The 27836-nt window shown below is 40.0% G+C and overlaps 1 protein-coding gene across 4 annotated transcripts; it reads right to left on the bottom strand.

Annotated features, from left to right (window-relative positions):
* Positions 1–276: 276 nt before the first annotated feature.
* On the bottom strand, positions 277–9885 carry nocta (nocturnin a). Of its 4 annotated transcripts, none has more exons than XM_067518338.1 (5): positions 9358–9374; positions 9152–9255; positions 8779–8969; positions 1975–2259; positions 277–1652 (listed from the first exon to the last, which is right to left on the bottom strand). In XM_067518338.1, exons 2-5 carry the CDS (start codon positions 9154–9156, stop codon positions 790–792), a joined length of 1344 nt encoding a protein of 447 aa, XP_067374439.1. In that variant the 5' UTR covers positions 9157–9255; positions 9358–9374; the 3' UTR covers positions 277–789. The 4 variants fall into 4 exon arrangements, with proteins under 4 accessions (XP_067374439.1, XP_067374438.1, XP_067374440.1 ...); XM_067518337.1 differs by having other exon boundaries at positions 9354–9370; XM_067518339.1 differs by lacking the exons at positions 9152–9255; positions 9358–9374 and adding an exon at positions 9867–9885.
* Between the last annotated feature and the right edge of the window lie 17951 nt (positions 9886–27836).

The following is a 27836-nucleotide window of genomic DNA, read 5'->3' as shown; positions in this document are numbered from 1 at the left end:
ATGGAGCTGCTGTGATGTTGAAAGAGGAATTAGACAAACTGCTGACATAAAGGAAGAAATTTAATAAATATCTAAAACACTGTATGGTTTAGCATTCAGATTTCCCTTCCCTAACTTTAGAAGTACATTAAAGTGAACAGGACATCCAATGACTTTTGTCCATGCGTGTGTTTAGTCGAATATGACTGGATGCTTAACAGTAGCAGCTATAAAACCAGAGTGAGGCTTCATGTTCCTGTGTGTGCTGAGAAAAGGCAGTGAATTTTAAGCCAAGAATAAACATTTTAATAATTTCTTTATTTTATATTAACATTTGTCATGTTCAACAACATTCATTATTACCAATGTCACACTGAAGAACCATCAAGGATTACGTCAATGCAAAATACATTGTTTGGAGACACAAAACAAATGATTAAGTTATAACCAACTAATGAAAAGTACAAATAATAATAAATTAATAAAATTAAGTCAGGATAAGTGCTTATTGGACACAATAAATAGCTGCAGCTGTTTTTCACTCATCAAACTTCAGCAGAATAAGCCTTTAGCTGCCATTTCATCTGAAGTTAAAGAAGCTAAAGAGCTAAAAGCACTGTAAACAAGTTCCAGTGTGACTCCAAACCCCACCCACCCAAATGCCACTCAGTGAAATTATATCCTAACTTTGAAATCACTCTGAACAAAAATTATGTCAAAGTGTCTGCTGGCTGCAAATTGAGCCGATTCATGTTTATAATGGTTTCTAGATCAGCAGTGCTCCTATTGGTCCAGTGCTCCTGTGGCAGCCTACATTAATCTATGGGGTTCCTCCCTGAAGCTGATGTCACAGAGCAGCGATAAATGGTCAGAGGGGTAGTGGTAAGAGGGGAGGCGGTCTGGGCCAATCTGGTCCTCGGTGGGGATGTCCAACAGGGAGTCCACACTCAAAGCATCATGGCTATACCAAATATAATCCAGGGTGCTGCAGCTCTCTCCAGAAGGGCGGATCTTCCACGTGGTATAGGCCGGTTCTGTCTGACCGTCGGAGCTCAGGAGCTTGTATGCAGAGCTAAGGCCAAGGGCTGAGGAGCTGAAGCGTCTGTAAACATCCTCTGAGGGCTCAGCATTAAAGTCCCCACACACAACTAAAGGAACTGTGGCTGATGCCGCATTGCTCCGACTGCCACCCAGGGACGTTATATTGCGCAAACTCTGCAGCAGGTCCGCACCCTGTGCACTCCGCAGCCTCTCCCAGCCACTGCGGGCTTTTAGATGGGTGACTGCCACGCACAGCTGCCGACCGGTTACCCGACATTTCAGAGTCTGGACTATGGCTACCTGGTTGGTGGGCAGCATCATAGCAGATAGCCGCAGGTGAGCTAAGCCATGTAGGGAAAAGCGTGAGCGACGGAAAAACATAGCACAGCCGTCAGGGCCATTATTTTGCTCTACATCCAGACAGGGAGACCAGGGTTTGGCCAGGAAGCTTCCATGGTAACCGAGGCTGGCCATGATTGGGTGAAAAGTATCATAGTAGTGGTCCACTTCCTGTAGACATATGATGTCAGGGTGATAGGTGAGGATCTCCTCCAGGATCAAATACTTCCTTTCTTGCCAATTGAGAGCATCCAGTGGACAGCGGATAAATCCATCCTTCCCCTCACCAAGGGCTGGAAACAAAGAGACAGACTGAGTTTTAGAGGACAAATTACTGTATGTGCTAGGAAAAAAGTTAAACAATCCCCAAAGTCATTACAATTCATCTTGTCAATGTAACACGAATGTCTGTAAAATTGAAAGGAAACCACCTCAGTGTAGTGCTGGGGGAAAGTTAGGTGTGGAAGTCATGATTCACATGTGTTTTACATCAGATGACCTTCTTTACACAACCCTCTGAATTTGTCCAGACCTGGGACTGGCACAAGAAGAGTCTGACCGGCTTGTGTCCCCTTGTGGTTGCACTGATAGAGGAAAAGTGAGTGTGATTTCTACCTTGTGCGAGTATATTCCACTGCATTATCCGTATAGAGGAGTTGGGCTTGTGATGGCAGGGCACAGTGCCACTGGGATAAACCAGCTCCCTGCGTGGCCGGGCAGGACGCCTGCACAGGGCCTCCTCACACTCTCTGAGAAGCTGGTCCGGGTCTAACATGGGCATGTCCAGGTCTTGGTCCTGGGTCTCCTCTGGGTACAGGTCTTGTTGTGCCAAAGGAGCACTGTTCAGGGTCTGGGCCAACGTACCAAACAACCTGCTGCTGCTAGCGCCCATTGGACAGACTGATGAATAGGAAGCGAGAGAGAGAGAAACAAGCTTGTAAATTTAAGTTGCTCTGTGAATGTGGCAAACATCAGCCACCACAAGCTGCTGGTCACACCAGACCAAAAGATGAGCAGTCTAGCTTTCCAGTTTTAGTTTCGAAATTACATTGTGAAGAGAAATCATGCATATTTAGGATCATTTAACTGCTGGTTTTACATTCCATGTTACCTTTAGTTAAGTCATGTGAGGATTATAAGCATAAGGAACAAACTTTTACAGGTAAAGGCAGCGCAGCTTTCCACTGTGCAACTAAGCAGCATGCAAACCACCATCTCTTTGCTGGCAACATAAATACAGACATGGCAACGGTACTGTAGACAGGACAAAGGTCTTGTTGCCATTTAAAAGTTTTAGAACATTCTGATCAAACATTTGTGAAGACCATGAACTTCAACAGTCCAAAAGTCCAGTGTGTGCAAAGGAAAATATCATTAGTGAATGTGTATGTATAACCTCACATTAACCCTAAATCAATGCTGGCTTAATCTTTATCCTGACAATAGTACAGAGGCTCCTGCATCTGATTTCTCAGTCACAAGACACAGCTCAGACAGACTGTATGTGGAACATACATCCACTTCCCTTTGAATTATTTTGCTGAACTTCAGAAAAAAAAAAAGAAAAGAATTGTTGCCTATGCAGTAAAACTGAAATTGCATCCGTTATTAACAGCAGCACCATTGTTAAAACAGATTGCTCCACAGCAGGTTACGTTAAGCTTACTTTAGTTATGGACTTGTAAGAGTTAATGGCACAACAGAGGGGAATGCAAAGGGAAGGTGGAAGCATTTTCTTAAAGTTCTAATCCACCAAAAATATTTAACTATAAAACTTAGGGAAAAGTAGATTCAGTGCCAGATTGACAGTAAAGATTAGTGAAAGTCCTGTCTGTTACTACAATAAAGGTTGTTCTGACCCATGTCCCCATCTGTTGACATGTTATTGAGGTTTTTGTTGGCTATACATTTGTTACTATGTTGTCTATGCTTGAAAAATATAATTGTAAATTTACTGAGAGAGATTTATCATTGTATTAGACCGCTGGGGGAAGCACCCAGGGAGCTAGGGTTCACTGGGACACAGCTGGTTCATAGGCTGGGATTTGAAGTGGGAGACTGCATTGGAATCTGATGTCCTACCCATAAAGCGACAGTTTTGTGTGTGTGTGTGTGTGTGTGTGTGTGTGTGTGTGTGTGTGCGCGCGCACATGCAACATAAATGAGTAGCTAACATACTGTATGTGCAATGCTGGGTATTCTTATCATTTACAGCTTATTTAAACTTGATGTCCAACCCATTGAGCCACCAGGCTATTTGATCATGGGCTGATGATCTTAGTAATAACTATTTTACATTTTGATTATTAATGCTCCTTTCACTTCTGAATTCTAGGTACAATCTTGCTCTGTACAGAAAGACACAGACAATGGAAAGGCAAAGTAAATGTAAATGTTCTGCACTTATATAGCGCTTTTCTACCTATTGTCACTCAAAGCGCTTTACACTGCTTCTTATTCACCCATTCACACACACACACTCACACACCGATGGGGGAGCTGCTATGCAGCAGCATAGGGGTTCAGTGTCTTGCTCAAGGACACATCAACATGTGACCGGAGGAGCCGGGGATTGAACCAACAACTGTGAGATTGGTGGACAACCGCTCTACCTTCCTGCCACAGTCGCAAGTCATTTGAAGAGTTCATATGAACATGATCTTGGAAAATCCCACAGGATCCGCTACAAAGTTTTGGAAATCCAAATTTAGAACTGGTTTACATGACCAGTAATTCTGTTTAAATTGTGTCTAATGACAATTCCTAAATAGTCTGTGTCTGACTGTAATCCATGCAGACTGTGGAGATCTACAGAGAAAATACAACAAATGCCATGAACTGTAAGGTTGAGCATCATCTCTAAACTAGGATATTCAATTTCAGTATATTTTGAAATTTATTACAATTTGTTACAATTCTTTGGATATTCCATTGAGTTCAATGGTGTTGGTGTTTAAAATAGTCACAGACATGTCCGCTTAATGGCTACTGAGACAAACAGATGACTAACCTCTTGCCCCCCGTAATATAGGTTCATTCATCACTATAAGGATGAATAAATGCTGATTCTAATAAGGAGGATGAAATGAAGACAAAGGACAGTCAGAGCTGCGGGGATGGGTTGGTGTGTTTCGTCTGTGTGTGTGTGAGACAATTACTGCAGTGACTGAGTGGGATTTTAATAAGAATAGGTATGCTGTCTAGGTGGAACACACACACACACACACACACACACACACTTCTGTCTTTAACTGCAGATAGAGGAGGGAAGAGAAACAGAATGTTGGTTATACTCGTTTTCAGTGGCCCATTCACATGGACAGAGACATTTCTTACTCTGGTTAATTCACTAATCTGATTTTGGTTCAGTGTTCACTACAAAATTCTGCTGTGGAATTATTGTTGGTCTTAGTTTGCTACTTAGTTTTTTTGTTACCCTTAATGCAACTAATGGACAATTAACAGCATGTGCTGTTTAGACTTTACTTAGTTGCCAGTTTATTAGGTACACCTTACGAGATAGAGCAGTCATCCACTAATCCCAGGGTTAGTCCCAAGACACTGAAGCCCCACTTAGCAGCTGCAAGTAAGTGCTGCATAGCAGCTTCCCCATGTAAGGTCATTTAGCATTTACCTTCACAACCTCTAGCTAATGAAATAGAACCTAATCCAATGGAACCTAACACAGCAGTCCACTTTACTCCTAAATCAATTGTGAAATCAGAAATACCCATCTTCAAATTTCAGTAGGATTTTAAATACTGTGGTCTGACCAGAATAAAATGTTTAAACCTAATCACTGAGGAGGATCAGGAGCAGTGGTAGAAAGCCCCCAAAAAAGAAGAATCCCAGAAATCTTGTTGAAATTTAGCTACAGTATATGATTAATTTAAGACCAGACTTGATTGATATTTGTACAATAGATTTAGGACATTGGTTATGTCTTTTTACTCTCTTGAAAAAAGCCATGCTAGCTTTATGCTGCTTCAAGATGCTTGCAATAGCAATTACCAATAACAGTTAGCAAGCCAATATTCTCTAATAAGCATGATTAGATGTTAGCAATTTGACTTGTTTAAGCTCTTGATCCACAGACACCCCCAGTAACAAAAACTAACAACAAAGAATAACTCAAGATTAAGGGAAGCATCAGTTTGGCAGTTACCCTGCACCATGTTGGTGCTAAACTAAAAGTTCAGTGAGGTTTTAGCATTAGATCCCATGAACTGTGAAAGTCTGTACAAAACTAAAGCCCATCCTATATATTTGTTGCAATATTTAGGCCAAAAACTAAAATGATCAACCTCCAGCCAACTAACCGGCCCACCACATCTGTTTAAAACCCTCTCAACATAACACAGTGCAAAACAATTACCAACCAATAACCTAAAGAGGACTCGGTCACTCGACTCACACACTGACTTCAGAAGCTCCACAGAGACATGGGGGCAACAGAAGCAGGAACAGTAGTTTAGTTAGTAGGCTGCCTGGACTTAATTCAAGAGATACTTACTGTATAAAGTGCTCACACAAAATGGCTCACGGTGGGACTCACACACAAACAGTTGTCAGCCTGTCCTAAGCTGTCGTCCTCTCAGATGCATCTTACTCTCTCTCTCCTGAGCTGAATTAAGTGGGAGAAGAGAGTCTACAGAGGGACAGAGGGACTCTCACAAGACACTCCCAGTGAATGCTACTGTGGCAGCCAGATGAAGTAGGTCACTGAGTGTCCTATTCAAGAATGCTCCCCTTCTCCCCTAACACACACTCACACACACACACTCCAAGATCCCAATCATACAGCACCATATAAAAAAAAAGGACAAACTCTTCTGTCAATATGTTCAAATTTTATTTTCAAATGATTTTTCTTTTTTCTGTTCTCTAATTTTGTGCATATGAACACATTTATAATATTTACATGTGACCTATTTAGGTCTTTCCATCATAGCTATAGTGTTAAGCGTTAGTAAACTTCTTGGTTCTACTTTTGTGAAACAACAGACAAAAAGCTGAGCTTTAAAAGTCATCTCATCTCGCAGGTGGATTTCAGCAGTGGTGGGTAACACAGCTACTCCCACTAACCATTTTGGCCGATATAGTTTATATCTTTTTTTTTAATTTTTATTTGTAGTCTTCTTGACAGGCATCTGCAATTCTAAACTAACTGCAATGACACTACAACTCCCATGAGCACTGCCTACATACAGTGTTGCCTGTGCTAGAGATAGTCAACACATGACACTGTGCAAGTCATTTGCTGACTTACACCACATTTGTTTCTTAATTCAATCCGCTTGCATTATTAGCCGTCTCATCCCCCCTCCATTCCTCTCTCCCTCTCCAGTCTCACTCCACAGACATAAATACAGCAAAAAAGAAAAAGAACGAAAGTAAGACACCAGCATTTTCTGATGACATATGATCCAGCCAAGAAAACTATGCAACCTGCTGCGCTGATTGTAGGACATAGAGCTGTGGAAAGGTGAAGGGGGTCTCCAAGGGTAGCTTTTAAGGGGTAATGAGACTAGCAGAAGAGGAATGATTATTTTGAAGAAAGCCGAGAGACCATAAACCTACCACTCTTTCAATTTCACATTCACATTTCACACATACACAGTCAAGTGTAAAGGCAAGCTGGTTTTTTGGAATTTTATGAATGTAAATTGCTTAGACAAAAATTTGTTCCTCTTTGTCCTTTATTTCTAATACGCATTTCTGTCTGTCTCTCAGAAATCTTTGCCTGGAGGAGAGAGAGACATCTTCAGCTCAACCTCTCCAAGACCGAAGTCTTCTTCTTCCAGCCAGACCTTGGACGCAACACAACTTCAGCATCAACATTGGCACAGTAATTGCCACCACTAAGTTGGTCAGAAATCTGGGGCCCAACTTATTAACAACCAACTGAGCTTTAAGGACCACAGCTCCATGCAGATTGTCCCGCTACATCAGGAAGATCAGACCCTACCTCACGGAATATACAACCCAACTTGTACAGGCGCTGGTCGTATCTCGTCTTGATTACTGCTTTGTTAATGGGGTTACTGGTATCAACTTAGTGCAGATGATCCAAAATGCAGCAGCTCACCTCATTTTTAATCAGCCAAAAAGGACTCATGTCACACCACTCTTCAGATCTCTGCACGGGCTTCCTGTAGCTGCATCAGGTTCAAAGGTCTGTCTCTTGCCTAAAGGGTGATCACCTGAAAAGCTCCTGCTTACCTCAACTCCCTCATTCAGGTCTACAATCCTTCCCGTCAGCTACGGCCCTGCCTGCGAACGACTTCTGGTGGTCCCAGCACCGCACAAAAGACACCAAGCAAAACTCTTCAGAGCAATGATCCCACAATGATGGAATGAGCTACCAAACTCTTCACACTCAACAAACTCGCTCCCAATATTCAAAAACCTGCTGAAAACAGAACTCTTCCGCATCTTCCTATGCACTTAAATCTATTAAAACAAAACAAAACAAAACCTTCCTTTCTGTTCTTTCTTGCAATTGCATCTCATGAAAGGTAAACATTTTTCTGATAGGACTTTGCTTTGATGTTTTCTCCTTGACTTAGATTCTTGCTGCTTTGTACCTCACTTGTAAGTCGCTTTGGATAAAAGCATCTACTAAAATGACAACATGTAAATGTAATACATACATTTTTTCTATACTTTATTACAGTATTTACTGTTACTTGTAATAAATATGTCTCTTTTGCTAGATTATTTTAAAGTTTAGTTTATATATTTTCAATTACCTTCTACATCCCTCCACCACTTGTGTGCAACAAGCTACTCACTTAATGTCAATCCACCATTCGTTATCTATAACAACTTACCTTGTGTAGTGTGTGTGTGTGTGTGTGTGTGTGTGTGTCTCAACCATTTACATTGACACCTACAGGCATTTTTGTCACTGATTACCCTAACATGCATGTCTTTGGACTGTGGGAGGAAGCCCACACAAGCACAGGGGGGACATGCAAGCTCCACGCAGGAATACCACAGCTAGCCAGTGGATTCAAACTCTGGACCATCTAGCTGTGAGGCAGCAGTGCTAACCACTCCGCCACTGTGCTCACTGATAATTACAATTTCAACCATTCTTGTAGTAAATGCTAAACATTTTCATACAATAGTAAAATTTAAATGTTTGGCAACGATTTCAGGAGCATAAACCAAAACAATTTAAGCTACATGATGTCTTTTTCTGTTAAAGGTGTTTAACAAGAAATAATACGGTTTGTACTTTGTGGAAACCCCATAATCTCAGCGTGTCATTCAGACGGTCATCGTGGAGCCTAACTGCGTCTTGGCTGCCATGACTCACACAGCACGTTTATTGATGACTTCACATATATTCTTTACTCGTTTTTAACCTCAGCGGAGTTTGGTAGAGAGTTGGTTCATGGCGCAGTTGCCTACCTGGTGTTGCTCCAGTTGTGGATATTCCGCTCTTCTTTTTTGGTTGGGTACCGGTCCCTTTGCCCCCCACACCGGGGCCGAGCCGTGGTCCCGGCGAGAACGCTCTGCCGTTTGTCGGTCCCGCCCGCGGTGACACGCACAGCTGGTTCAGTAAAGCCGTACAGCGACGAGCTGGATTCATCTTTACAGCGCTGAAGCCACAAGAGAAACAGCTGTCAATTACCGGAAGTTTACTGGGGTCCTTTCACCGATACCAACAAAACCGAGCCATGTATTCAACGAGAAGTTTAGAATGTTCCCTGGACGCAGTGATACGATACACTTCCTGTCTCTTTGTACTTTTGATAGTAACAGAAAACCGGCAAAAAGTTACATCATTTTTCTGGTGAGTCATGGAACACCGGCTTCTTTAGGGGTTAGGCGAAGATGGTCTGGTCCGGATCATTTTCACGAGGCCACTACATACGTGACAAATCACTATAAAATATTAGAAGTAAATACAGTTGTTAAAAACATACTAGGATGTTGTATCTTCCTTTGCAAATTAATAAAGTGCTAAAGTTAAAATGACTGACATACACTATTCCCCCATCATGCTACTAATGGTTTGACCAGCAATGACACTTATAGGAAGCAGCCAGAGGGTGGATTTACTACACATGAGCCAATCAGCGTTAAGTGCGCTCAGATTTAATGACGACTTTATGATGACGACTCTGACGTCAATTGTTAATTTAACGTCCATGTGTTCCATTGTCAGCACGTTGTTCTATTTCACCTTCCTAAGAAAAACAGCTCCGAACAACCAAAGCACCGCCCACACCTGCTACATAGCCTGCTGATGTGTCATTGTGGTATACAGAGATATATCAACTTTGAATGTGACTCATTTTTTTTATTGTGCTCTTCATTTTCAATCATCATCATGGTGCAGTAATTTGGTAAGCGTGATTTATTACGCTTACCCAATACACACACTGTGATACACTTACCAAATAAAACCCAAAGAGGAATCTGCATCTTCACTGTGCACCAATAATCACTAAACACTTGTCATTGGAATTGTTGACTAGTTAACAAATAATTACCCTTTGTTGCAAACAAGTGTTTCCCTCCCTCCGTCTTCATTTTACACTGTATTAGGAGAATCACTTGCAGTCAGTGTTCTAAAGCTCTTACATAACTAGAGAAAGGGTCAGTGGTATAAGGATCGTTAACTCTCTCTGACATCACTGATTTGTTAGAGTTGATGATTAGCTGATGTTGTACTTCATTGGTTGTGTTGTGGGATCACTGTTGTTTCCTCCCGTTGCTGTGTTACCCTCTGCTGGTCATCTGAAGAAAATGCATAATTTGGATGCTCAACTACAAATGGCAACTCTTGACAGTCAAATAGCAGAAGCACATTTAGTGAATTTTTGGGGCCCATAGGCTTATTTTCCAGTCAGATCATTCCATAAAGGTTAAGAGAGACTCACCAATGTGTCATCTGTTAACTTGATAATGACGTCTAAAGTAGATCTGGATGTGCAGACATGTGCTGACTGTGGACTTCCTGTGAGAAAATCCAACTTCCAATTCCAATTCCTTTCGGCATTAAGGTCCAGCATGTCTAGTTTCCTCGCTAGGTGCTGAAGGGTCTGGTGAAAGTGAAAGTAGAAGTCAGCAAAAACAATATTAATAAAATGTACTCGTATGCAGTCTCCTTAATGTAGTGTTCATTTAAACTCTTTATACAAAAGATGTTAATGTCAATAAAGATGTGAGTCACTCCTAGTTGAGGTGGAGTATAATTACACATTTGCATTATACATTAAAACAATCACACTGTAATTACTGTAAACGCATTTTTAAATGTGTTTGATTTCTTTGTACCACTGGTATTAAGGTAATTAATGGTTGCCATTCTAGATGCAGATATATTTGATTTAGGCACTACTTCAAGGAAGCTGTCTGGGAGCACCTTTTTACTACTGTGGTGCCTTTTGTATTTGTCCAAATGAGTTACTCCGGAACAAATACTGCAAGTCATCAAGTTAGAAATCATCAAGTTTTGAGGATGCAGAGTTTAAGGGTTATTACCTTAAATACAAGGTACAATTAAAGTATTGGCACAGAATTAAAAATTACAAAAAGTAAAAAACAATAGCAACAACAGCAAAAAACAAAAAACACATCACAGGTCATTTTGTTCTTAACTGTTGAATAAAATCAAAGTCCCTCCTGTCTTTGTGTATTTTAATTATATATAAATATTATAATTATAGCAAAAATCTCTTTTTTGTTTATTAAAATGTTTTATCTCAGATAAGCATAATTAGGGAGGCATCTTATATCCTGCCCCATGTCCATTCAGCATACTGTCATATACAGGAAAGTGTGTGAATGCATTAATTACATTACTAAGTAAAGTAGACAGTGTGTCTAGATTTACAATATTACTTAAAATGAGCTACTGGGAGAATTGTCACAATTTATAGATGTTGATTATGATACAAATTAATCTTATAGTGGGTGTTCTATTGTCATACATATGTGTTGTATGTTATATGTGCTGTTTATTGTATGTATATATTTTATATTAGTTTTATTGATGTCTGGTTGCAATTGTTGAGCTACATAAATATTGTCTGTTTGTCATTTTACAATGCACATGTACTGTGTTACGTTACGCCTGTAATAATCATGGTGGTAACAACAACAACAGCAACAATAATAATGACACAAAAATGACTTTGAATAGCAGGACTCGAACTCATTATTACTTTGCAGTATTGCTGCTTTAAGGATCTGAACTTTTTTACCTACAACAGCAGGTTATCGCACATTTAGGAGCCTGGTTGAACACTTTGCGGAGTGGTGCAGATCTTGTGTGCGCGCACACAAATCTGTAACTTTAAATACTAGTTGTGTGTATGTAAAATAATGTGCACATGTATTCACTCAAAAAACTAACTGTAAATGTCTAATAATCTGAGAAAACACCTAGGTTTGAACTAAACTACCAGGTCCCCCCTTACAGGCAGAGTACGGTCCATCTCACAGTGTCCCTTACAGTCCGCGCTCAGGCTTAGTAAAGAGTCCTCTACAGTCCTTCAGGTGAGTCTCACCTTTACCTGTCTTTCAGCTACAGCAGATAACATTAGGCGATGCAGGCAGGTCATCAGCGACAGCTACTGTAGCTAACAGCGAACAAACAGCGGGAGCTAACTTCACACTAAAAGTGCTGTTCAGTGGCTACTGCACTTGTGCTTGAACAAGCCTTCTAGAGGAGAGAGGACACGTCTTGGAGACCTACAAACAGAAGTCCAGTTTCCACTGAACAGCACTTTGGGATAACAATGATCTGGATTACTGAGAATCCCCACAGACCGGGAACTTTACTGGTTTTTAGAACATAATCGTCAGCTGTTGTGCGGCTCATGGGGTTTTAACCCTTACAGTGTCACGTCCAGTGACCAGATCTGTGTTTAATCAACCTGCTTATAACAGATTTTATGGTTTAACTCACTGAGTCTTTGCAAACATGTCAATGAGCACAAGTAACCTTACATCCAAAATGTTGTAATCACAAAACGTCATATTTCAACATCAAGTTGTTTATCACAAAACTGACATTTGTCTTCCAATAAAACTGTCACTCTGACGTCACAGACTGATAAATATTAACAACATGTGACTTTATGACTCTGATATTTCCTTTTATTTGGCATAAAGTTAACATTATAATGAAAGGAGGGACACATGGTTACTGTGTGAATTGTACCACATCAGTTTCTCCACAGAACTGATCAGAAATGCTGTAATATGATTCAATTGGATTTCTAGCCATTGCTGCATAGAGAAACATTAATGCAATATAAAACTATACATATCCATTATATTTTCATAGTATTTGTATCTGATAGGCACAGATACAAATACACCAATGTTAACCTTTCTCGATTTCAAAACTGGTTTACTGACTGTAGCTCCTCTATTCCACATGGGAAACAGCCTTTTTAAATATATGCACAGACATGTAAGATGCATTGTGTCCAAGAGGGACATCTGATCACGACGCTTCACGATGAAAACACTTCTATGTAGTTGTAGGGTGACAGGACTTGTATTTTTTGGGTGCAGATTGTTCCCCAAAATAAATGTTTAACGTAACAAGTGATTTGTGTCCTGTTTGTAGGTGGTTGCTTCATGAGAAAGCTGATGCAGAAACTCGCTCACCCTGACATCCTCATCATGGACGATGGATTACTGAGACTGCACCTTATAAACTGGTGATAACTAACCAGGATAAAACTGGCAACAGGTTAGAAGACAGAACAGCCTATAACTTGTCCAGTCACACATTTTTATTGTTTTGCCTATGTGGTTTATCGTATTTAACATGAAGGGAGATTAAAGGCTCTTTTCTTTAATTTCACATCACTTCACTTCCAGGGTCACCTGACCTCAGTCCAGCTGTACAGGTGTATGCAGGCCGATGGCTAAAGTTGCCAAGTAACTTATGAGCTACAAGGCTCAGACTGTCCATGAATGAAGCCCCAACGTTGAAATATCAAGCCCAAATGGTATCATAGCTGGTACTACTACATACTAAAGCTAGAAGTATCATTACTAATAAAATCTATAGCTGTTCATATGTGAATCCAAACCTTCAATCTAGACAGGTAAGATTAAGCTCAGAGCTATTAGTCTGGCCTTATTAAAGCTGTACTCCTGAAAAGTTATTATTTCTGGTTTAGTAGAGCCTTCATTACAATGTGACTGTTGGAGCAGATGATGTTGTCCTTCAGGGTTCTTCAGGGAATGTTGCCTTTGTGTTTCATAGGTCTATTTGCTTGCACTTTGAGTCCAGACCTTGTTCACCTGTTCACGCTGGCAACATGTACGAGCATCTGAGGTAAATTTACTAAAGTCTTTGTGAAAAAAGTCCACACTGAACTCTCAATCACCATCTATTTAAAATAATTCATCTCTCTGCAGAGTTTCAGAAGAGCGGGGCAGAGATGCTGGGGAGGCATCCAGGGTGTAGTGTCATTTACCTCTTTTTTTGTGAGTTTTTTCTCTATTAAGCCTCAAGTAGATGGTGGCAAATAAAAATGCCCTGACTGATGACCTGCCTGCTTCGGCTAACATTATCTGCTGTAGCTAGCACTACAGAAATACTAAGCACTTTTTGGCTGAGCTGGAGAAAGTCGAGAGCAAAACACCATGGCCACCTCAAAGGCAGGTAAAGGTGAGACTCACCTGAAGGACTGTAGTGGCGGCTCTGCCCTCCACCGTTCAGCACTGGCTTTACTGACCAGCCTCGGAGCGTCAGTGATCTTCAATACGGACTGTAAGGCACAGGCTAAGCCTGGGAGCCCGAGCTGAGGGCAATACAGACAAATCGCTTTACCCGTACACAAGCTTTCCAGACGGTCTAGACGGTGCCAGAAATGGCACAAATACAGAAAGTACATAAGAGCAGCAACTAGCAGCTTCTATGTTTTATAAGATTGATTTTTATATACTTTCTTCATCTCTATAAGGAAATTATTATTGCAGAGCTGAACACACATGATGGGGCTTTTAGCATCCTACTCAAAGACAGTAAGATTGAGATCATATTGAGAAATACTATATAATAGTTTTATAACACATGAACACATTATTACAAATAACAGCCACCACATCTTTTGAAATAGCACCAATGTGACAACGGCTGAACCTGGCCTTCATGGTTACAATAATAAACATGAGTAAAGTGACTTTAAGGTTGAGGTACAAAGACAACACTGTTAGGTTTACCTGAAGATGTAAAGATTAAACTTTATCATCATTGTTACAATAACAACTGGCAGTTCATGTTATGAAATGGTCATGGATAAAAGAGACTGTTAGGTCTTTTTTCAAAGTAAAACCAAACATCCATCCTGAGCACTGCTGGCCCAAAATAATGGAGCCACTATACATAGTGCTATTTAGGATCAAATCAAGTTTCCACTGCTATGAACTGACATTGAAAAAAAGCTTCACCTTATTCCACCTATTCAGCTGTTACACCACTGTAAACCACAAGCCTTATAAATGAGAACCTTCCAACCATAACTGGGGTAAAATAGTCACTGTCTAGTGTGTGAAAATGTTCTGCAGTTTTTATCAGTACAGGTTATTTCCCCTGTAATTAAATAAAAGTTGGTTGTAAGAAACACCTCCTAATATAATATGCCCTCCAGTACAACCCACTACGACCAATCATCAACACATAGAAGAATAACACCTTTCACTTTTTTGACAGTTTCAACTTAGATTATACAGGTGCACCTAATTTTGTGGCTGATTAGTGTGCATATATAATTTATTTTTACTGTCAACATAATACGAATGTAGCATTAACATAATTATTACAAATAAGTTAAATAAAAACGCTTTACTGATTTCAAAAGGTATAAGATTTATTTAGCTAACACCTTAATCATAGAGATAGATAACGACTCATATGATTTCACCTCGGTTTCACATGGTTAAGTTTAGGTACAAAAAGGAAAGTGGAAAAAAGTGGAAAAGTAGAAAACTCTGAGTTGAAAGTCCACTGTTTCCATGTCCACCTTTCCTCACTGACCTCCTCATTAAGCAGACTTTCTTTAAAACACAGTCGCTCCTCCTTCTGTAAGACTTTCACTGCTACCAGATGTCTTTATCAGACCTTTGGAAGGTAGAAGGTCACACACTGCGCCATAACTGTGGTGTGATAACAATGCTGTTGTTACAGGCTCGATTAGTAACTTCTGCAGCATTATCATTTATGTAATGTGGTAATGATGACTACACTGACCTGCCACATACTAGCTTGTCTAGTTTCCTTGTGACTGTCCATTTAGACTCTGGACGACTGTGGCGCAGGAAGGTAGAGCGGTTGTCCACCAATCTCACAGTTGTTGGTTCAATCCCCGGCTGCTCCGGTCACATGTCGAAGTGTCCTTGAGCAAGACACTGAACCCCAACTTAGTTGCTCCCGGTGAGTGTTGGCCAGCTGCATAGCAGCTCCCCCATAGGTGTGTGAGTGTAAAGTGCTTTGAGTGCCAATAGGTAGAAAAGTGCTATATAAGTGCAGAACATTTACCATTTACTCTACAGGGAGGTCTGGATGCTGTTTGACCATCTGACCATCTATGACACATTCAGACTCTATTGGTACTTGTAGAAGATATGCATTGTTCTTGGTTCCTTGGATTACGTCCATGTCATGTCTCACAGTAAATACAACAGAAGCACAAGCAACATGACGTCCTTCACTTCTTTAGTAAGTCTTCACAATTAACTGAAATTTGTCTGCTGAGAAAAGGGAGCAGGGCAGCATCGGGGGGTAATTAATCTTCATATGGAGTCGATAATGAGGAAACGCCGAGTTTTTACAGAGAGCCACACAAAGGCGCCTCACTGATGCAGAACAAAAATAGAAGTTGCTGCTCAGTGCTGATATCACAATATATGGAGATTCGAGCAGGAAAGGTTATGACTTGTGCTTCCATCGACATATAATGTATGAGCCATGATAAGGCGTGAAACACAGCACACCATTTCCTCAGCACTTTCGTACCTCATTTGACAAAGTCTTGCTGAGAAAGCAAAAGCAAGTGTGTTAAATGCTGCTACTGTGTGTGTGGGTGTGTATGTGTGTTCCTGTCTGTACGTGTGTGTGCACATGCAGTGAGAGACTGATTTGTCCAGTTTTAGTAATACTTCTGGGTTATTACACAGAGCAGGGCTTTTATCCTCCTTAATGTGGCTTAAGTGGGGATTCAGGCTGTGTCCTGTCATGTGTACACTTTCATAACTTTGACATGTGTGCTAATAATAACTGAGACATTGGACTGGAGAACTGGACTCCTCGTTTGAATGAGAGAAAAAACTAAATCCCAAATTAATAAAAAAGTTTTCTTTCAAAAAGCAATTGTTATGAAAATGATATTGATGAGGCAGTGATGTTTCACAGCGGTGGTTATTATGTACAGATTAAAAATGTGGGGGCATATATTTGATGTGTCCTCCTCCTGTTTGATCATTAGGTGGCACTAAAGCTCCACGATGAAACTGAAAGGTCTACTGCGCTGCCCGTGTATTCACAAAGACAAAGAGATATTTTTACAAATGTAACGCTACATGTTTTGAAAATGTTGCTGATTACATTTGACAATGCATAAATATTGAGGTTCAGATTTAAAGCTGCATGAGTTTGGAGGAGCTTGCAATACAGACCCAACATTAATAAGGACCAGGAGGGAAAGTCTTGGAAACCCTTTCCAGATGACAATAATATTAAATGATAACGTATTTGCCCACGGAAATGAATACTTTCAGACATCTAGATGGTTAAAAAATCTCTTGGGGACAGTGGTAATCCTGGGTCATGTCACACAGCTTAATGCAGAAGAGCTTCTATTCTGATAGCAGAGAAGCTTCTTTAGCCACCCGCAGTTATGTATCTGTGGTATAATCCAGATGCTGAGTGCTGAAACACCAGATGTTGCTCTGAACAGGATCCGATACAAGCTGTTAATGGCTCACTGCTCATATTGTGAGGCAGCATTTAGTGCTTGGCAAAAAGTATGAGCTTGAGTCGAACATCCTCGGTGTCCTTTAAGTCTCATAGATTATTGAGTTGTGATTGTATTTATCGGTCATTTTCCCTCTTTACGATTTCTGCCTGTTTTCTGCCTGTTTTCTTACTGAAGGATACTATACACCGATCAGGCATAACATTATGGCCACCAGTATGACTGAGAGCAATCCATACAGCAGCTCTGCCATGAATGAACTTCCTTTGTAATGTTATAATTTTTCAGTTTTTAGGTTGAAATTGTGATAAATGGTGATAATTCCACTCTGTTCTGCTTTCTACTGGAGTCATACTGCGGTGCATTATAAGAAGAGGTGGTCCTTGGGAAATGGTGGGAAACAGGACAAGCTGAAGATCCTACCTTGCCTAACATACCTGATGTGGTCCAAATTACACAGTTAGAGAGGAAACCGAGACGATTTGCCTCACACTTTTTGAAAATGTTCTGCTCCGTCTGCCCATCAGGAAGCAGCACCTTCCATCACCAACACCATCATAACAGTGTAAGTCATGCTTCCAAGCAGAGGTGAAGAAATCCCCAGTTTACTTCAGTTCATGTAATTGTATTCGCTGACTGCTTGTGTAGCCTGATTTCACAGAGGAGTTGCATGAGGGCAGTCAATTCCCCACGTAAACCACACCTGCAGTTTAATGTGCTACATCTTTAATATTTGTCTTTGTTATGAAAGTGATTATGGTATTTACCTATGTGAACCAAGACGACCTCTCTCAGTTTCCTGTGGACCGCAGAGGCATTACTGATTTCCCCAGCTACGTTAAATTACAGCCAAATGAACCTGCTGCTTCACACATTTTCACAATCCCAGTTGATTTTTACTTCGGAAACACCTCCTCAGTAATTACAGGAACAATCCAATGTGTGTTAGCAGTATGTGTGTGTGTGTTGGCGGGGGTGGTGGGGGCAATAGTAATTTCTAGTGTTTTTTTATTTAAATAACTTTCAACAGTGTGAATTACTGGTTATTTGTGGATAAATTTTGCATTGAGGACCGAGTGTTACACATTTCCTCGCTGCATCTCAGGAGGTTCAAACACAGATAAATGTCTGTGTGACATGAAAACAGCCCAAAACTTCCTACTTTCCAGCTTACTGAACAGATAGAGAAAGGGCAGTTGGCAGGACCAAGCAATCGATGCCTCCTCCACTGCTCAGACTTGAGTGCTATCGATTTGTTTGCTCCACGAAGAGGAGGTGTTGATGGACCCAAGGTGCAGCCTGAGGGGATGGAAGGAAGTGAAAAGGAAGAAAAATGGGAAAGCGGAAAGAAGAAAGTAGTGGTGCTTGCTCTCCCGACTCCACCTGCAGTTACAAGGTGGTCCTGACCTGCAGGACGATTCAAACACACTCATCTGTTCCTCTGTCTGGGGTCTGTTCCTAACCCTTCAATGCTCAGATACAGCTGCAGTGCTACTTTAAAGTAGTGACCGTTTTAGAATTTTCTCTATTTCTGCAGAAATATGAACTGAAACTTGATCAAGTCTTAAAGCTAAATAAAAGGAACCCAATTCAACAAATGAGACCAAACCATGACACTTATTCATTTATTTATTGTGGGAAATTATTCCCTCATAAATATGTGCCTTCAGTAACTGCTGTGACCCCATTTTGAAACAATAATTTCACATAACATTTCCAGTATTTGTTTATCAGCTCTGTACATCAGTTTAAAAGGAAAGTTACTGAGGGTATCAGTTCACATACTTTTGCAACAGGAATATATGTATGATTGGATAATTGTTCTTTGAAAATAAATTAATAATACACAAAAAAAATCTTTAAGGGTTTTAATCATCCAATCAATGAAATATTGACTACTAGAAAAAAGATTTTATCACCTGAAAAAGGAAGAATGTCGTCCATGTGATACAATGCATGTAAAAAAATACACACAGCAAATAACTCACAAAAAAGGAATTTTCCTTTATTGTTGTTTTTGTCTCTCTGGATTGAGGCTGTTGGGGCAAGAGTATGAAGCTTTTGTGTGTTTTTTTAAGTCCTCCAGTGATTCCACATGACCAGTGATGGCTCCACTCCCTCAGCCCCTGATAGCGTTTAAAAATCAGTGGGTGTTTTCTGCTTGACACCTTCAGCTGAAGGTTGAGCTCTCTGAAAGCGCTGGCTGGAAGCCATAAGGGGGATGAACTTGCGTGTCGTCCGTGCTTGCCCTCGTTTTTCCCTTTCTGCCCCAGATAAGGTTCACATGTTGTCCTCCAGGTGCAATTTGTTTACTCCAGTGTGATGCCAGTGTTGGTAGGTCTCCACCATCACTTCACCAGGCTTCACAACTCTTGATTTATCTTTTTATTGTGGCCTCTGCTGCGGAAGGCGGCCAGGGCTAGTGGGAAAAAAAAAAACCCTGCTCAAATCAATGTGCGGAGGTGATTAGCTTTGAAGATAGATTTTAAGTTGGTGTGGGGGCGACGGGCTGTCAGGGGATGTCAAGGAAGGGTGGTAATCGTGGTGCTATGCTGGGGAAGGTGAATGCAATCACTGAGGGTTGTGTTGCTGTTTAACACTTTTATTCCCCGTGAGAATAACATCACAGGCTTTTTGGCCTTCACAAGTAGCTGCTGATTCTTTTCCAAGTGCAGGGCAAAACATGCATAGAGGCACACACTCACACACATTCAGGCGGAAATACCAACAATGGCTCCAGAGTTCACCGATCAAGGTAAAGGTAAAGGAATTAAAGGTGTTTTCTGAAGAAATCCATCAGCCTTCACTTTCTCTCTACCTATTTCTGCTAATACACAGAAATTGCAGTATTTTTTGCTATGGTGTTATAAGTTTTCTTTACCTGATACTTCAGTTGCGGCAGCGTCTCAGCTTCACATAAATGACAAGACAATGTTACTGCAAGGTTGTTTTATTTTACTACATCTACAAACTGTCATGATCCTCATCTTGGACTGTGTTCTTTTTCTTTCATGCCTTCAAAACATGGTATCATAAACACACACGCACGCACTCACACACACACATTGTTCTCACTCCTGTTTCAGAAGCTGAAGCAGAATTGGAATTTGAGTCGAATAAATGTTAATGGCACCCAGTCTCCATAGGAAACTAAATCCATGAGCATAATCATCTATTGTCAGCTTGACACTACAACAGAGTTTGAGTCGGAATCAGATGTAGATCTGTAAAAAACAACAAGCTGCATTGCATTGTGATCACCGCACACTGATACCTTGGATGGATTCATGTGTATGTCATCCTATATCGAGATTTAATGCAAATCAAACTCAAGAGACTCTGACTTGAGTGATAGACTCTTCTATCCCACTACTTTGATGCTACCCAGGGACAATCATTAACTGCTAACTCATCTGTAGCTTTATGAACTTTTAATAAGTTCCTATGCTGTAGGTGATTTTGTGTCGTTTGATCTAAGTCTGGTTAAAATCGGATGGAAAATTTCAAAGATAAGATAATTCATACTGTGTGAAAAATAGTCAATGAATGATGGAACCACAGCACCATCAAATGGTAATGATGGTATTCGTGTGGGATTAAGTCAATGCACCATGACTTTCACTATTATGATCTCTGAACTAGTTTGTAATACTTTCCAATGTATTCGTAATCATATAATATCATATAATATCATCACATAGTAATATCACATGATCTAATGCATATTTTATATGCACTTTGTGATACTTGTGATAGATAGGTAACATATATATGATATTTGGCTGTTAATCTCATACAAATGATTCTGATTACTGAGAGTTTAATAGTTATTAGTAAAAATCCTATTATTGTTTTTGTTGCTTACTCTGCAGAATAATTAAACTCACAATGTTCATGTCTAAACACATATACCTTTTTTAAAATTTTTGTTCCTGTTACGTTCTTATGATCACTAATCTGACGCTCCTGAGCATGTGGTGATTAAAAATTAGCCTTATGCAAATGCAAATTATGTTCTCTAGAAAAAGAAAACTAGACGTTTAATTCCAAAGGCGCCAAAGTATTTACGCCTTCTTCCCTTAAAGTAACGGGAGCATCATCTGAACAGGTCAGGACTGGACCCCAGCTCACCACATTTGTTTTCGTCTTTGTAACTTTGAAATTCTTGAATTTGGTAGTTCACTAACTCATGATTTTTCATTTATTTATCACTTATAACAAGGCAAGTTATATCCAGAGCTAAAGCCCTAGAACAGTTTAGTTTTAAAGCACCTAGTGTCTTTTAGAACAAACCTTAAAGTTATGTTCCTATAATGTTTCCTTGCCCAGCAAATACTCCTACCATTTAGACTGAGAACTGCTTCAGTAGCATTTCAAACCAAGTCCTTAGCCCCAAAGCATGACACAAACAGGTGCACTTTGATTCATTTTATAAAAAAAAACTCTGGATTATTTTCCAGAGGAGAGAAAACATCATTTAAAACCACACTAACATTTGTATCTGTGCAAAGCAAAGTATAAATTCAGCCTTGGGACAGGTCCTTCTTAACAGCATGTCACATGACTTGCATCAGATGTTTAGATAAAGCTTGTAGTTCCTGGAAGACCCTGTAATATGGTTGTTTATTCGGTATTTGTTAATAGAGGTCTTTGAGGAAAACCACTTGTTGTAAGCTCTACGCATTCGCTGTTGAAAGTCACAGTTCACAAGCAAGTTTAGACTTGTCTGTAGCAAGAGTTGAAGAATAATGAGACATGTTGAGTCCTCTGTGTAAACCATGTAAAAAGTTCAAACAGTTCACCTGTACCCAAACAGAAGCAAACATGCGGTGATGTCAGCAGGTGGCAAGCAGCAACAGGCAGAAACACCAGGCTGTCAAGACCAAAAGAGACAGGCAGCAGCAAATGCTCTGGACTTATATAGCATTTTTCTACCTATTGGCACTCAAAGTGCTTTACACTGCTTCTTATTCACCCATTCACATACTCACGCTATGCAGCTGGCCAACACTCACCAGGAGCAACTAAGTTGCATGTGACCGGAGCCGGGGATTGAACCAACAACTGTGAGATTGGTGGACAACCGCTCTACCTTCCTGTGCCACAATCGCCCTGATCTGCCACAGTCGCAGTGATTTGTGTTTCCGATCACAGGACCCAAAATAAAGAACAAATTAGATCCCAGTCTGTCAGCTCGCTCCACCTTGACGTTCACTCCCTGCTACCTGCATTCACATGACCACTGCAGCTGTAACCTACAGTGCAGCTCCTGCTTTATTGTTGCAAGTAAAACAAATAAGACACTGCTCTGCCGGTTTTTAAAGTGCTGTGTTCAATTCACACAGAGGCCACAATGTGAGCATTTCTACCTGTGTGCAGGTGGACACTTCCACTGCCCCTACGATGAATTCATTTTCAACTATGGTGAGGTTTTTAGGTGGACTATATTACACCAACAACTAACTGAAATAACACCAGATCATGTTAGAGTTGGACCTGTCCCCCCATTTGTCTGATATGTGGGATGTCAGTAGGTCTATTTAGTAAGAAAACATGCACAGTTTACATTATGCAGATACTAAAGCCTCAAATTAGAAAAAAACTTCTCTTTTAATGTCCCTCCAGCTGGTGGCTACCTTGGCGACCACCTATATAGCCTGTGCCTAAAAAAACCTTGTGTAGGACTGTGAGCTGATACAGTCAGGAGTCAGGAGCCAGGAGTAGTATATCACATCTTTATTTATTGGAATATAAAAGTACCTTAATTATTAGAGAACCTCACAGGTTCTAATCTCTGTAAAAATGGGTAGAGTGCAGTGCCATCTATTCATGATGGGGTTAATGAGGCTGTGAGTGAAATAAAGTTGGAAAACAAAACACAGTTTAGATCACTAATTGAAGCAATTTGATGCATATTTAGCAAATACATGAACAGATAATGTTGTTTCTGTTTTCATTCTTGTTGATGTTACTGTTGCTACCATTACTGTTGTCATTTTTAAAATTTCAGTAATCAGGCTTTTTCATTTTTATTGCCTATTGGTCCTTTGCTTTTAGTAGACTTCCTTTATTTTGTTGGGTTTGCTTTTGAGATGTTGGTGATGATGTGTAGGTCTTGAGTATAGATTTAAGCTTGTATGAGAAGGTGAATGGGAGAAAGGGATAGCTTTGATGTTATATATGGATCCTGGACCTTCAGAAAGTACTTCCACACAAAGGTCCTGGTCTGGGGCCCAGGGGTGGATACATTCCTTTATCAGCTCTTTAAGTCCTGCAGCACTGATGGAAGCCACATTGCCACACCGCCCAGCATTGTTCTGAGGTTTTCTCTGACCTTCTGTACCTTTCCTGCTTTCTTACTCAGTCTAATAAAACCCTAACTTATCTCGTACTGATTGGCTATATCAGATTCAGGGATATGAAGCCAAATGTAAAGAACTATAAACACAAGAGCACCTTATGAATTAAATATGTAAAAAGAACCACATTTTCTGCTGTTATTGTGTTTGCTTGTCATTTTCTTTATGCGAATTGTGCTGTGGGGCAAAGCGTTGCCGTGGTTCTGGCCCATTAAATTTGATTGTTGCGGCGCTTACATGACGTTTATTAAAATTTTGCCGGTTGGCTCGGCAGCTGTGCATGTTAACTCGGTTATTTTTAGGCGCTGGTAATAGCTTACATATTATAGCAGGTTTCAGGGCTGACAACAGAGCCTCATAATAAGGACTTAATGAAATATGAGTCTTCAGATTCTTTCTTGTTTAAAAGATGAGAACTCTCTGTCTTTGTCTTCATGCATGTGTGTGTGTGGTTTTGCTTCTGCCTCCTCAGTCCTTCCCTCCCTCCCCTCAGCCTTTTGCATAAGAGACTGTTTATCAAACCAACCAGCTGGAAAAAAAAACAGGAAGAAGTTTTTACAAAAGCTGAAGAAAGAAAGATGAATTACACTGTACAAACACAAAAAGTTTCACTCCCATGAGTTCATCATTCTTAGAATCTGTCTAATGGAACAGGCTGTAATAATAATGCAAACGGATGGTTTGTATGCTATAAACACATACTCTGAAATCCGCTGGACGATTCTATGCTGGACTATTCTCAGAATCACAAGAGTTACATAGGGAAAGACATAGGCTAGAATTCTGTAGACATCTGTCAGTGGGACTGCTGTCATGAATTCTACTTGCACACAGGTTACAAATTAATAGAAAAATCTGGATAAAGAAATCCTATGGCCCACTTGTGTCGTATTGTGTTCACCACTGAAATGTGTTTCCCCTGCCTTAACACTGACTATCTAGAACTATTCCTAGGTAGTTAGTGTTAGGACAAGTGATTAGGTTAAAGAAACCCACCTCCATTGGGCTTGAGGGGTCACTGAATTATTCAGTTTTTAAAATGATGTGACCCAGACGTTATTGCCTTCACATGCACTGCATCCTAAGCCAAACTGAACAATTATAGATGGGACACACCAATCAGTTCTGTTATTCATAAGTTAAAAGTAATTCTAAACCATCTGTGTGAAAATTTTAAGTTCTGAGTGTTGTGTTTACAGTTCATATATCCATATATATCTCTCATGTACTCTGGCTTGTTGTTTCACAGCTCTTAGACAACACTCACCACTACCATCACCAAAAAACTAAATTGGAGAATATCTTTCGGAAGAATAATATTCCTCCCCCCAGTAGAGTTTCAGAGACTTAAATGAAAAGGTGTATTGAAGCTGTTTTGGCAGCATGTTTTGGCCTAACACCATATGACAGGTTTTTCTTTTTATTTGTAACACATGTATAAAAATGGCTATATTTTCAGCACCTCTCCACATTAATATACATTTTGAAGAATAGTTCTAGTAAAAAAGTTACATACTATAACTTTAAATGCAAAATATTAGAAATATCTCTAAATTCCACGCAGTCCAGTACAACACCACCAACCTTACTAATGAAGTAAAATTACTGAAAAAAATGAAAAGATTTATAAAACTAGAATTATTGGCAAACCTGTTAGAAATATACATCAATCAGGCATAACACTATGATCACCTTGCAATCTAATGCAATCCTCTGGCTCTGCCATGGATTATAAGAAGAGGTGATTATAATGTTTTGGCCACCATATTTAAAATGAATGAGGTGGCCAAAACATTGGACCTACCTCTTCACGGAATGCGCTCCAGTATGGCCTCAATAATAAACAGAGAATAGAGTCGAATTATCACCTTTCTGACAGTTTCGACTTCAAAACTGAGAAATTATAACCTTGTAAAAGTAGAATTCATCGCCGAGCTGCTGTGTTGGATTGCATTAAATTGCACAACCAAGTTACACATGATATTGCCTGATATTAGTATAGGATTGTATTAGATTGTGCACGTGTACCTAATAAATTGGCCAGTGAGTGTAGATTTAGATTGTGAATATGGAATTAAATATCATTATTCTTTTAATGTTTTTTCAAAATATAACCAAACATAAAACAAAAAATAAAAAACACACTTGTTTTTCGTAATATTCGTTTAAAAAAAGACTCTGATTCTTCTCTTCATCTGTATTCACCAACATACCAGTACAAACATGTATTTTGCTACAATGTTCAACATATGGGCACAATAAAGTGTTCAACACTCATTGGTTTGATTTTTTTATGTGGAAAATAAAAAAATAATTTTAACTTAGTTCAGTTTTATGTATTATTACTGACTATAAACACAGTGCCATTTTATTACCACAACATTAGACTTAAACAGGACATTTTGACGACAATCAAACAGATTGATAATGTCATAAAAACTGCTCGTACCATCAATATTTTATTGTACTCTCAACATTTGCACTGGTTCATATCAAATTTTATGTATAAGTAAATGGCTGCCCAATAACACATGTGAGGTGTAGCTGTTGATTTTGCTCCAAAGTGTCCTGCAGTTCATTTCCAGGATGGTGTCAGACAGTCCATTAGAGAATTAAAGAGCTGGCTTAGAAGACAAGTAGAATGATGCAAACCCAGACGAGGGTTTTCCAGAAACTGAAACCAAAGAAATTTAACCCAATTCCAATTCCTTTATAACAGAGTGGAAGTGTTTGACAGATACCCAGGAACATTCTGACCACATGATGATGCCACATGAAAAGTGAGCAGATGATCAGAGGTATTATCATTTATCCTGAAGGGATTATATACGACCTTATGTTTATCCCCCGGCATTTATTATACTGTACACAAATGGACTTTTTATAGGATTTTATGGTATTGGATTCTCTTATTGGACCTACTGGCAGCAATGTTGCGGGTTTACTGCAAAATACCTGTTACTGTAACTGTATTGTGGTGATAGTTTCCAGTAAGAAAGACTTCAGTCTAATTGTGGTTTACAGTACAATACTGAATGTATCCATCTATTATCTGTAACCATTTATACTGTTTAGAGGTGGGGTACACTCTGTCCAGGCAATGTAGAGTCACCAATTACATGGTAAATGTCCTGCACTTATATAGCACTTTTCCACCTAATGGTACTACTGGAGTTGCTTAAGGACACTATTACACGAGACAGGAGGAGCCATGGATCCATCCAGTGACCCTGGGATTGCTATACCTCATTGTATTTATTGTAAATATGTCACTGTATATTCTTATATACATGGGGGCGGCTGTAGCTCAGTTGGTAAGGCAGTCGTACACCGACCAAAGGGGCAGTCTCTGTTGATACACATACGTCAAAGTGTCTCTGGGCGAGACGCTGGACCCCAACAACCCATTTCCCAATCCCCGCAGTGCCAGTTCCAAGCCCGGTAGAAATTGGGGAAGGTTGCGTCAGGAAGGGCATTCAGCGTAAAAACTGTGCCAAATCAACATGCGGACAATGATCCACTGTGGTGACCCTGAACTCACGGGATAAGCTGAAAAGACAAAAAGAGTCCATAAGAATTATAATATTATAACAAGAAGAGATACTGGTCTGAGTACATTACAGGAAACATGTTTATCAAAACAAAACAATATACAAACAGAATACATCAAGTTACCTGATAACAGAAATCCAAAATTGTAAATTAATAGACAATAGACATTTTGTTAAACACTCACATACATCATTTAAATTTAATTTCTATGGGTTTAAATAGGCAGAGAAACAGGTGTAAACAATTAGGACTGCTGGTGAGTGGTGAAGCTGGTGGAATGGACTGAGAATAGGAAGTGGGGAAAGGGGCTCCAAAATCCGGAGTACGGAACAAGTCTGGAACAAGAAGTGAAGCTGGAGGACAGGCGAGGTGAAATCCAGGGCCAGATCATAACAGTAACTACAATATAAGCTGTGTAAATCAAATGTAAATCAAGCTTAACTCAGAGCCCAAGATACAGCTGATTCAGCTGAGCCTCTGTCATTGAACACAGATGGTGCTTCAGTTGATAGAGGGTCGGGATGTATCCACTGACAGACGTGGGCAGTCTTTGGTTGTCCTGGTACTGGTACAGCCTCATTGTGATTTTAGTCCTTTCAAATGAGTT

This window comes from Channa argus, chromosome 10, assembly GCF_033026475.1.
Source record: "Channa argus isolate prfri chromosome 10, Channa argus male v1.0, whole genome shotgun sequence".
Classification (NCBI taxonomy): Eukaryota; Metazoa; Chordata; class Actinopteri; order Anabantiformes; family Channidae; genus Channa; species Channa argus.
The sequence above is the reverse complement of the archived record's forward strand: the minus strand, read 5'-3'. Positions and strand labels throughout refer to the sequence as shown.